Source organism: Scylla paramamosain, chromosome 10 (assembly GCF_035594125.1).
Source record: "Scylla paramamosain isolate STU-SP2022 chromosome 10, ASM3559412v1, whole genome shotgun sequence".
Taxonomy (NCBI): domain Eukaryota; kingdom Metazoa; phylum Arthropoda; class Malacostraca; order Decapoda; family Portunidae; genus Scylla; species Scylla paramamosain.
In genome coordinates this window covers 23,904,432-23,916,931 of record NC_087160.1, presented here as the reverse complement: position 1 = coordinate 23,916,931, position 12,500 = coordinate 23,904,432, and the positions used below count along the sequence as shown (strand labels likewise).

General features: G+C 38.1%; 2 protein-coding genes across 4 annotated transcripts in view; one reads left to right on the top strand and one right to left on the bottom strand.

Moving 5' to 3' along the window:
• LOC135104397 (uncharacterized) overlaps positions 1–6,181 on the top strand; it is a 15,819-nt gene extending 9,638 nt beyond the window's left edge. For all 3 annotated transcript variants that reach the window (XM_064011792.1, XM_064011794.1, XM_064011793.1), the window contains 5 exons: positions 2,067–2,513; positions 3,187–3,373; positions 3,706–4,522; positions 4,947–5,098; positions 5,537–6,181. In XM_064011792.1, coding sequence (XP_063867862.1) covers positions 2,067–2,513; positions 3,187–3,373; positions 3,706–4,184 — 1,113 coding nt within the window. In that variant the 3' untranslated portion in view covers positions 4,185–4,522; positions 4,947–5,098; positions 5,537–6,181. The remainder of the gene's footprint in view (positions 1–2,066; positions 2,514–3,186; positions 3,374–3,705; positions 4,523–4,946; positions 5,099–5,536) is intronic.
• A 5,188-nt stretch (positions 6,182–11,369) lies between these two features.
• The window catches only part of LOC135104396 (facilitated trehalose transporter Tret1-like), an 11,585-nt gene continuing 10,454 nt past the window's right edge, over positions 11,370–12,500 (bottom strand). The window contains exon 8 of the mRNA XM_064011791.1: positions 11,370–12,500. This exon is cut by the window's right edge and continues 2,375 nt beyond it. The gene's annotated coding sequence lies outside the window, so the exon portion shown is untranslated.

Sequence of the window (12,500 nt, the reverse complement as noted above, 5' to 3'; positions counted from 1 at the left end):
ATATATATATATATATATATATATATATATATATATATATATATATATATATATATATATACGAGTATATATATATATATATATATTATAATGAGGCGCGCGGTGCAACAACGACGTAACCGAGAAATGGAAAATTCACGGTTACGTCGTTGTTGCACCGCGCGCCTCATATATATATATATATATATATATATATATATATATATATATATATATATATATTTTTTTTTTTTTTTTTTTTTTTATACAAGGAAAATACATCACTGTCCTCATCTTTACGGACAATTTTTTGTTATTTTGAAACGCTCAGGACTCTCATAAAGACGATTTTCAAATGCCACGCCACATTATAAACAATCGTGTTCTAATAGGTGGTTTTCCCTATTTTCGATGTAGAATCCTTGTTTAACGACCATTATCATAAAATCATAAAAGTACTCGGGAAATCCTAAATGGCTTCCATTAGAGCTTGTTCAGTCATTACATAATAACATTTCATACATTATAGCAGATATGAGACGCAGAACAGTTTGAGAACCCGGTCCCTGAGGTTAAATGTTTACGCGCTGAGGACGCTAGAAGATTCAAGCCTATGTAGTAGGAGCCGGACCAGCCTGGGCTAGGATTCTGAAACACTGCTCTTTCATCGCGACTAATTTCAGATGCCACATAGATAACTAGCCAGGTTCTCAAGAGTGTTTCTCCTGTTCATTATGTGTAAATTTTGTTAATCTGTCATTAGAGCCGTAAAAACACCCTTAAAAGCACGTGTAACTTCGGCCTTTTTAATGTAGTGGAGGTGCAGTACAGTATTTCTGAATATGGTTTCAGGTGTGAGAGCTTGAGCAATGAGTGCGTGCGTTTACTGTAATATTCGATTGTTATCTTCCTATTGGCGTTTCTTAATTCAAACACAACTGTCATCATGGTGAAAGCTGTGCACGTGAATAATGTATGTATGTATGTATGATGAGGTGTTACAATTATTTCCCAAAAAGGGCTGAAAATGTTGCTTTTCCCTAACAAGAGGGAGGCGACGCGGAAGGTAGTGATGAAGTGTTTTACTGTGAGATTAGTTGCATCTTGCAAAACTAAAGCGTAAAAAGAAAGAAAATATATTAATACATAGATACAAAAAACAAAAAAGTAAAATGAATAAATAAATAAATGATAATAATAATAATAATAATAATAATAATAATAATAATAATAATAATAATAATAATAATAATAATAATAATAATAACAATAATAACAATAATGGCTTACTGTTGTTTATTAGTTCCATCATGAGAAACTAAAACGTAACAAGAAAGAAAGATAGATAGATAGATAGAAAAAAAAAGAAAAGAAATAACAACAACAACAACAACAACAACAACAACAACAACAACAACAACGACAACAACAACAATAGTAACAATAGTAAAATTAATAATAATACACAAATACATGATTTAAATTAATATAAAGATAAAACAAACAAACGAATAAAATAACACATAAACAAATCAATCAACTCAAAAACAAAAAACCCATCACACATTCATGGCTACCGAAAGATTAAATTCGTGTCACTGAATACAACATTTCGTCACACACACCTGCTTCTTGCCTATCTCGCCATGCCGTGCCTCTCCCACCTCGGGGCAGCCTAAGAGGGGAAGGGGGAAAGTGGGGGGAAAGACTCGTGTTAAGCTGAACTGTTTATTTTTATCGGTTTGCTTCTTAAAATGGAAACACCACTATCCCGTCGCGTTGCCCAATAAAGGATGTCACCGCGACGAGTGGCTGGGGAGGGGAGATATCATTTGTTATCAGGGAAACGTTTCCGTCACCACCGTCCCCTTTACTGTATAGCTACTTATCTTTTTTTTTTTTTTCTGAACACTCCCCTACTTACTGATACATTAAAACAGGAAATGGCAGTGATAATGACAATAACAAGCTAATGATAATGATGATGATGAGGAAGAGGGGGAGGGGAAGAAGGAGGAGGAGGAGAGTTAAGAGGATCAGGAAGATTACAGGGAAAAGAAAGGTAACTGCAATCTATTCTTCCACAGGATAAGTCTGGTAAAGCAGCACACGTCTTCTACAGCAGCAGCAGTAGCAGCAAAAGTGACCTGGCCGGACTCATGGCGAGAAGCACACAGCGCATGAGCTTAAAACACATCAGCCATACCCTCCCCACCACCTACAGACCCCACACACCTCCTCACCCCCGCCGCTCCAACCTCAAGCCCTCTCTTCCCCACAGTCTCCTCACATCCAAGAGGCACTATGCTCCCTCACACCTTCTCACCATCCCTAAACCTCCTCCACCCGATCCTTTCTCTAACACTGCTCCACATCCCCGTTCCTCCATTGCCGCCTTGAAGCCCCCCGCCCATCCTAGTCCCACTCTCAGGAACCATTACTCACAGAAGCCACTCATGACTCACGTAGACTCACGCCATCCACCTCCTGTTACTCACTCGGTACAAGACGGATCCCAGACAGAGGTAGCCGAGGTGAGTCAGAAAGTAGGACGGGCGCTTGAGGGGCAATAGTTCTGAGGAGTGTTAAAAAAGCGACATTTGAAAGGAAGACGATTCGGATCACATGAAGATTTTTAAACCACCAGTCATTTTTGAGGATTGGTAAAGTTAGGCTGAATTAAGTAAAGTTAGATTGATGTAAGTAGATTATGCTAAGCTAAGGTTGGGCAAGTCAGAGTGGATTAATTAGCCGAACTTATCTAAACCTACCTTACCTTCGCCCAACTTATTCTAACCTAACACGGTCAAAAACAGAGGTGATGACTAATCTTCATGCAATCCTTCGATCCCATGGATAATAGATCTCCTTCCTTCCTCCTCCTCTTCCTCCTCCTTCTCTTCCTTTTCCTCTTCCTTCTCCTCCTCCTCCTCTTCTTCTCCTTCTTCTTCTTCTTTTACGCAAAGAAACCTGACCAAGGACAGAAACTAGTGATAAAACTCGCTCCGTTAAAAATAAATAAATAAATAAATATGCAAGAGTTTCAACTAGGCCAGCTCAGGAGGTATCTGATACTCCTCTCTTAAACATGACCAGCCAGTTTCCGTGGCCGGCCATTCTTCGAGTACCACATGAGAGGCTGACCACCTGCACTCGAAGTGAAGCCTCGGAAACCACCCGCATCACGACTCTGTTCCCCTCCCTCAGAATCTCGACAATGACCCGGGCGGTGGCAACGACATGAAGACTAATGCGACCAGAGGAAGCGTCGTCAAGAACAAGAATGGACATGCCCTTCGCCTGCGCCTTCGCCAAGCATCCCCTACGCTCAGGGTCAGGTTGCAGCCCCGGCAGGTCGGAGGTGAAGGCACAGCAGAGGCGATAAAAGCAACAGGTGGGAGTTTTGTGCTGCTATCAAGGTAGGACGAGTGGAACTTACCCGTGACTACTAATGCCTCATTGAAGAGAGAGAGAGAGAGAGAGAGAGAGAGAGAGAGAGAGAGAGAGAGAGAGAGAGAGAGAGAGAGAGAGAGAGAGAGAGAGAGAGAGAGAGAGAGAGAGAGAGAGAGTTACACGTAGTACATATAAAACTTTTTTTTTTTATTATTATGATTCGAACATTTTCTTCTAACAAAGCGATGGGATTATACTTTTCTACGCCTCGAGTATGTCTTAACTTAACACCTCAAAAGTTTGAAGTAAAAAGCACCATAACCTTCATTTCAGGCCGTCGTGTATCGAGGAGGCTCAGCAGGAGGAAAGCAGCATACCCAAGGCGACATATATTGGACAGCCGGAGGAGCCTCACGCCCGGCCCGCCCTACGACCACTACCGCAGGATGGTGCACGTGCCCTTACGAACCCCCACCACCCTTGCCCCGCTCCCGTCCATGCTGCATACCCTCCCCCAACCCCCAATCCTGCCCACCCAGCCAATTCACAGAAAAAACTCCCTTCGTGGTCGACTATATCCAAAGAAAACATTATCACAGTCATCACCTCCCTTCGTTCCCATTTACAGAGAGGACAAACCTCCAGGCACTTCTCATTTCCTTTCACCGACTCCTCTTCCTCCTCCTCATCCTCCTTCTCTTCCTCCTACTCCTCTTCCTCTTCCTCCTCCTCCTCCTCCTCCTCCTCCTCCCCCCCCCTCGTCCTCATCCTCGTCCTCGCCCTATCCCTACTCGTCCTTACCACCTCCCTAGCCCACATCCTCATCCTCACTCTCCTCACTCTTCATCTCCTTCGCCCCATCCTGCCTTTATTACTACCTCCACTCCATCCCTGCCCCTCTCCTTCTCCACAGTCCCTCCACACACTCCCTCCTCCTCTCCCACGCCAGCTGTTTTCCACCACCACTTCCATCACACGCCTCCCCTGCGGTCAGTGCACTCCGCCCGACCCCCTGCAGTGTTCAGTCTTGGAAGGAGCTCAACGCCCCGTCCCTTAGTTCATCCTTCTCCTCCTCCTCCCTCTGAGCCCGAACGTCCCCCGCCTCCTTCTCCGCACACACCACCTCCCACCCGCTCCCCATTCTTAACAAGTAAGTCTTTGTGATGTACGTAGGGCTATTATCATTAGTTTCTTGTTTTCATGTACTTGGTTTGCATAGGTTTTAAGGACGGAATGGTTACAGAACATGCTTGTCTAGATTATATTATTTCTTAACGTCTGATCTCTCAGTAACTTTCTTTCATTTGAAAATATGAAATAACTATATCTACAGTGGATTGAACACAATATGTTGTACGTTGATGAAAGTTATAAAAAAAAAATTCCCGTAACCTTGCTGATGATGATGATGATAATAATGATGATGATAATGATGATGATGATGATGATGATGATAATAATAATAATAATAATAATAATAATAATAATAATAATAATAATAATAATAATAATAATAATAATATAATAATAATAATAACAACAACAACAACAACAACAACAACAACAACAATTAGCAACGTCATCACCATCACGGATATCACTGGAAGCTTCAAGGGAACACAGGAAGCCTGACTATCCCACCTACGCCAGCGTCCCCGCCACAAGCTTCACGTGTCGCGCAACGCCCCACCCCGGCATCTACGTGGATGTGGAGACCGGGTGCCAGGTGGGTCTTCACGTCTCTTTCCGGTCTATTTCCATCTACCCCGTGCCCCCCCCCCCCCAACATCCCACGGCACCATTTGTCCATGCTGTTCCGGCGCTTACTATTAAATCAATCAGTGTTCCTCCTTCCCTCCTCTAAATATCCTAAAACTTCCTGTTACATCTGCACTTTCCATCACAAGTTTATAAGAGTGTTTCCATGATGCAACAAAGATTCTGCTTTATCACTGGAGACAGCACCTGCTTATCACCTATGTTCCTTTTGAAAACAGAACTAGATAAGTAAAAAAAAAAATGTTCCAAAATACTAGGCAAAGGTTCAAAAGCAAATCAGTGTCTACCTCCGCTCGTCTCCACCACTTTTCACTTAATATCTATATTCCATTTAACCTCCCTTTCACTGAACACATCCGTGATGGGCTACAATTATTCCCCTCAGGCGTGGCACGTGTGTGAGGCAGACGGACGCCAACACTCCTTCCTATGTCCAAACGGCACCATATTCAGCCAACTCGTGCTCACCTGCGACTGGTGGTACAACGTGCGGTGTGGGAGTGACGGCGCCAACGCCATCCACACCAGGCCGTCCAGAGAGGTTTCGGAGGGACACACTGACCCAGAAGAACTCTACGGCAGGAAAATAATACAGAAATCAACCAACTCTTACCTACCAGACCTAGAGACGTTTGTGACTCGTGCTGATGGAGAACAGGGATTGTTAGAGCCCTTGGTTGCCCCTTAGATCGTCACCGGTGACGATGATGACAATGATTGTGGCCACTGAAGCACGCATTTCGGTGATGGTGACAGTGACAGTGGTCAATGAAGCACCCATTCCGATGCTTCACCTGTGGGACAAACAAATGACATTGTATCATAAGCAGCAGCGTAAATTAACTTATATGGTAAACATTTTCCTTTTTACTCTCACTATAAATGTAAGCACATCTTATAGGATAATTAAGGAAAGCAAATGATACAACATTACTTTTTGTGTATGAGAGAGAGAGAGAGAGAGAGAGAGAGAGAGAGAGAGAGAGAGAGAGAGAGAGAGAGAGAGAGAGAGAGAGAGAATAAATATATAAATACGAAATGAGACGACATACGAACGAAGAATACGATTATGAAAAATTCATAAGTATTTATATAAGGTGATGGTAATGAAAAAGAGTTGGGGTGCCACGCTGGTTATCTCGATACAATGAATATGAATAAGCATAGTACAAAGAATAAAGAAAATGAATATGTAGCTAAGCTAATAAATTAGATATACGAATCAGTCTTTAAGTCCTGTTGCCCTTGGCCGTTGACCCTCTTACATAAGAAAAAATAAATAAATAAATAAAAAAAAAAATATATATATATATATATATATATATATATATATATATATATATATATATATATATATATATATATATATATATATATATATATATATATATATATATATATATATATATATATATATATATATATATATATATATATATATATATATATATATTAGTTACGACATCAGCCTTCTTGAATGCGGGTACCACAATAAAACTAGTCACTTTTCCCTGATGGCAACTCACCAAGATCCACACTGCACCTTGATCAAACCCTTTGCTTTCTGATCAGACCTTCCTGAAAACATCACGGCATCTTTATGAGCTTCTTTCAGTAATGCCGTACATTTCTCTTTTTTTTTTTTTATTTACTTGTTTATTATTATTATTATTATTATTATTATTATTATTATTATTATTATTATTATTATTATTATTATTATTATTTGATTTGATTTTACGTTCTAGCCATTTCACTCAGTCATCTCCAACCCTCCTCTCTAACACACACACACACACACACACACACACACACACATAAATAAATTAATAAATAAATAAATATAAACAAATGAATAAATAAATAAAACTACGAAGGGATCTAAGCAGGTTATAAGAATGGACATGTAGATGGCAAATGGAAATAAAACTTACAAGTACAAAAGTTTGGATGTGGCAAAAGCATCACACATTTCATGATTAAAAGATGGAAACTAAAACTAGCAGCATAGTTACCAAGGAAAAGGATCTCTGGGTATTTTTTTTTTTTACAACTTTTTAAAGGTCAGAAATGGTTTACACCACACCACAGCCTGGGTGCCACAGAAATAATGAATTTGGCACATAAGTGGTTCAGTTTTGTCTTTCCTCAGTCTTGGACATTCTCTTCAGTTCCTGAAACTTAAATATTTTTGGGAATAAAAAAAATTCATCCAAATGCAATTTTTATTTATTAAGGAGACATTATGTATATTGTGCTCATTTTCTACCACATACTACATTGGTAAGTGATCTCTCTCTCTCTCTCTCTCTCTCTCTCTCTCTCTCTCTCTCTCTCTCTCTCTCTCTCTCTCTCTCTCTCTCTCTCTCTCACCTAACAGTTTATCACAGTCATATAAGCAGCATCAAATAGCAAATTATAAATGCTGGAAGATTGCATATAGCAGAGTAAGACCTCAATATACTAATCCCTATTATAATAAACATTACATATAACATACCAAACAAGCCTCATATTTAACAAACTCCACTGGTGAGTCACAACCCCAGCAATTATGTTTTCAGTATCTGATAATGACTGCTCAATGTATTGCCTCTATTATCAAATTGTTTACCACGAAAAAATAACACAAGTTTGCTGAAAGGCCTTTGTGTAATGAATGTCAGATATAGAAAGAGTTCTGATATAGCACAGATAACTCTTGAACTGGTTTATATTGAGGTTTTACTATAACACACACACACACACACACACACACACACACACACACATGCAACAGGTTGAGATCCCCCTTACTTAAGCACAGCCAAGGCAACCTGAGGCACCTTCCACACATTTTAGAAATAAAAATACATCGGAGATTGCAAGTCCCATTGGTCTGTTCCTTTCAGTCATTATGATGGACAGCCTGAATGGCAGACCACTGGTAACTGTTACTGGATTTTCTGGATCCATAATCCTACAATATAAATGTACAGTTGGGCTCACTCCTAAAAGGTCCACCCAGCATTGTCAAGACTGGTGAGATTGTAACCACGAAACACTAGAAGTGGGTTTTGCTCATAGCATTCATTTGAAGCAAGGGAGAGGTGAAGGTGGGGTGGTTTGTGGGAGGTGAGAGGAGTCTAAGGAGGGCTGGGGGCTGTCCTTCCCCTCCTTACCTCTCCCTCTCATCATTGAATGCTTTGAGTGAAGCTCACTACTTCTAATGTTCTGTGGTTACAGTCTCGCCAGCCTTGACAACACTTGTTGGACCTCATGGGAGCGTGGCTAACTGTACCTTTACACCATTACATCTACAAACACCCATGGACTTCCAGATTGGTGGGTGATTCATGAGTACTTGATAATTTTATCTAAAAATATACAAGAGTTAACTCATTAAAAAAAAAAAAAAAAAAAAAAAATATATATATATATATATATATATATATATATATATATATATATATATATATATATATATATATATATATATATATATATATATATATATATTGCAGTACTTTGTTAATAAATAGTTTACACAATAAAATTAGTAAAGCTCCCAAGCTGCATATGATATTGCACTGCATGGAGGGAAAAAAGGAAAAAAAAACAGGAACAAATTCAAGTGGAGTAAAATATGAAAGAATAGCTTAGGGCATCCCTCTGCAAAGTGTTTACTTATCAGAAACATTATTCTTAAAGTAGACTCCAGAAAAGCACTTTTAATGAGCTGAGTCTCACATACAAAACAATGGGAATATAGTGACATCACTGAACACTTAAAAATTCCATGTATCATTTGATAGGTACTAAACATGAGCTACTACAAGTACTATTCTAAGTGACACATACAGGGTATTCATAAGTTAAAACAAATATTTCAAAATGCAGAAAATCTATGAAAACAAACGCATTTCAAGTTGCTTTTGCCATTTTGTTGAAATTTTAAAATTAGACACAGCAGCTGTTGCTTGTTGATCTAGGCTGGTATAAGGAAGAAAAGAAGGAAAGGAGAGGAAAGAAAATGTTCACGTTTGTTTTAACTTACTACTGGAGTTACTAGAGATAGATTTTTATAATTCCAAATTGCAGTCCTTATTCTTTAGCCAAAATGAGAGAGGGAGAGTGAAGCAAAGTTAGGTGGTTTACTCATGAAATGGGTAAATGAATTTTGAAACCACACCTGGCTTGATTGTAGGAGCAGGATCTATCATCTATTATTTATAAATTTCATCTGACTGTCAAAGCCAGATAAAGGAAACACGTAAAGAAAATATTCTACTAAAAATAAAGAGTTCTTCCACACACCTAACAATCTTCTTTCACTTCCCATCTTGGCCCTCCAGCAATGGCTAGTGTGAGCAATTCCAGAGTATGTCAAAACAAGCCTTTAAGTTTAGAATATTTTGTACTTCCAATAACTTTCACTGATTACAGTTCATAGGACACTCTGTACTTTTGGTGTATATATATATATATATATATATATATATATATATATATATATATATATATATATATATATATATATATATATATATATATATATATATATATATATATATATATATATATATATATATATATATATATATATATATATATATATATATATATATATATATTATATATGGAAAACGATCTGCAGACCAGTCCTGGAAATAGATCTTTTCAGCTATTAGGTCTTGGTCAGTTAGGTTTTACAGATCACATGTACTTACAAATTAATCATAAATTAGATATAAAGTAACCAAAAAATCTAAAGATAGATGTAGATTAGTAAAGTTGTCTTATGTTACATCTTTACCCATATATTGTCAATGGCATCAGTTTAACACCACAACATTCTTTCTATTTGCCTGAGCATCAATGGTATTAATTTAATGCCATAAAAGTAACAATTGCAACCATTCCTTAACAAGTTGGTTCTGGTGGGTTAAGTGGTTTCCACACATTGCTACAAAACAAGACAAATGTTTGTGGTGGTTGGGGTCTGTTGGGAGCCCCATAATATAGAATTTGTTCTGAGCTGAATGACCCTCTGTACACAATGTATTTGTGTAGATGGTAGCCATCTACACAGCCTTCCACAACCTTGTAACACTACTGAGCCTTTCCAGGAGTACTGGTGACACAATGTTTTCACATTTTGGGTAAAGCCGTGTCCAGACAATCAAGCAGTCCCCGTGGGCACAGCAGGCAATTTGTCCACTGACTGGCTTACTGATCGTGCCTACTAAAACACAGGTAAGTGCCTGTGCTGGTAGTTGTGTGAAATTACCAGACACTACCCACACCCAAATGACCACTTGATCTGACTGTTGCCCAGGTTTGACTGAACCAGATCAGCACCATGTGGACAACATTACATTTGTGCCAGTGAATTTGGCATGGTTACAGGCAGTGCCTGTTGAGTTGTGCTCAATCAAAGTGTGGACAGGCCTTTAAGCTTTGGCAGCCAAGTTATATCAAATTTTAGTGCCATTCCTCTCATCATCAGGTATTTTTTAATTATGGAACATTCACAAGGTATACAAGTCCAGTAAGATAGCAAATATATACATAATGATAAGGAGTATGGTCTATACATCTTCATAATATACATGAAAAAAATATAAACTATATCTGAAATAAGAGGGGATAAGTTTACAATCTTATCAACTCAGTGATGCTTACTCTTGGCCTACATACTTCTTGTCTTCTTGTGCTAACAGCATCATTGTACACCATGGAAAGAAAGTAACACAAAAGGAGACAGAAGAGTTAGCTAACTGTATGTGGAATATTATAATTAATAATAGTGATGCACCTAAAGATAGTGAGATAGATCAGTAACGTGAGCTTGATTTTGATAATGAGTATCAAGTAGTATTTTACCTTAATTCCATGTTATTTAAAGACAACTTATGCAAAAAATTAAAAAATAAAAATTGCTTGATACCAGCATGTATCTGAGCTCTATATTTGGCCGAGACTGTATAGGTTAACAATGCATGTGAGCTATCACAACCAGCTCTGTATCAGAAACACTCCATGCTCAAAACACTTCTATTCAAATTAAAACTTTCACAAAAGTAAGGAAAAAAAAACACACACACACACACCTGACTATAATGAATCTCTGCAACCAACAGCATCCTATCTATATTTCTACATCTTTGCCATTTCATTCGTTCTCATCCTCTCCACACTTGTGCTATATCTGACCACCTCCATCACTCAAGGATTCATTCTCTTACTATTAATAGACATATCAAACTTTCTATAAACAATTTCACTGCTTTCAACAAAAATTATATTCATATCACAAGCACTACCAAATACATAATTCATATCCATGGCCTGAACTTGACTTTCATTCTCCACCCACATTTTGCTTGGTGAATGATTAAACTAATTATGTGCATTCAGAACTGCAGCAACCATAACTATATGTATATGCTACATAACTATATGTAGCCTAAAAATCACAAATGTATGCTTCATATGGAATCAATCCTTCTTTCAGCTCATTTATCACAAAGAATCCATTATCCACATAAGAAATGAGGTACTGATTTCTTCAAAGGGGACAGGCTGTATGAGCATCTGGTTATGTTAAAAACACTATCAAACTAGGAATGAAAAAAATAACCAAGATTGTGAAATGCATACATCAGTGCAAAATTAAGTGGTGAAAGTAAGAGTCAATCAACAGCAGAGATAAATGAAAATAAATCTAGTCAAAAATTCTTGGTCTGCAATGGCTATTAATCACATTAAAAAAGTTATGAAAAAAAGTAAAATGCATGAAGAGCCATAATAAGTCACATCAAAAGCAATAAAACCATGAGACTGAGTCACAACAGCTGCATACAAGAAATGTGCATGCTGAAAGACAAATACATGGCAGAATTTTTGTTCTGGGAGGAATGTGAAATGAATGGAATTGATTGAGAAGTATGCTGGAACTTCAAACAAGTAATCTATCAGCCAGTCATTAACAAGATGCCATATATCCCTGAGGACCTCCACAGCTGCAGCTAAACACCTCACAAGATGACACATATGAAACATGATAGCATATAGCTAGTCAGTAACCACGGTATGCTCAGATAACTAGAATCTGAAACACGTTTATAAATGCAACAACTGACTCAATTACTGTTTAGATTGAAACATTTCAATGTCCTAGAACAAAAACCAAGGCTAGTGATTCTAATACCAGCTATTGCTATAAAACATGACTACAAAAATCCAGGTTCACTCTGAGTGATGTACTGATTGATTCGCCCTCAGGATACCACTGCCCAAAACAGGCCTTAGAGAAGCCAAAACAACACGCAAGTCAATGCAAAGTTGAAGCATCAATAGGATACATA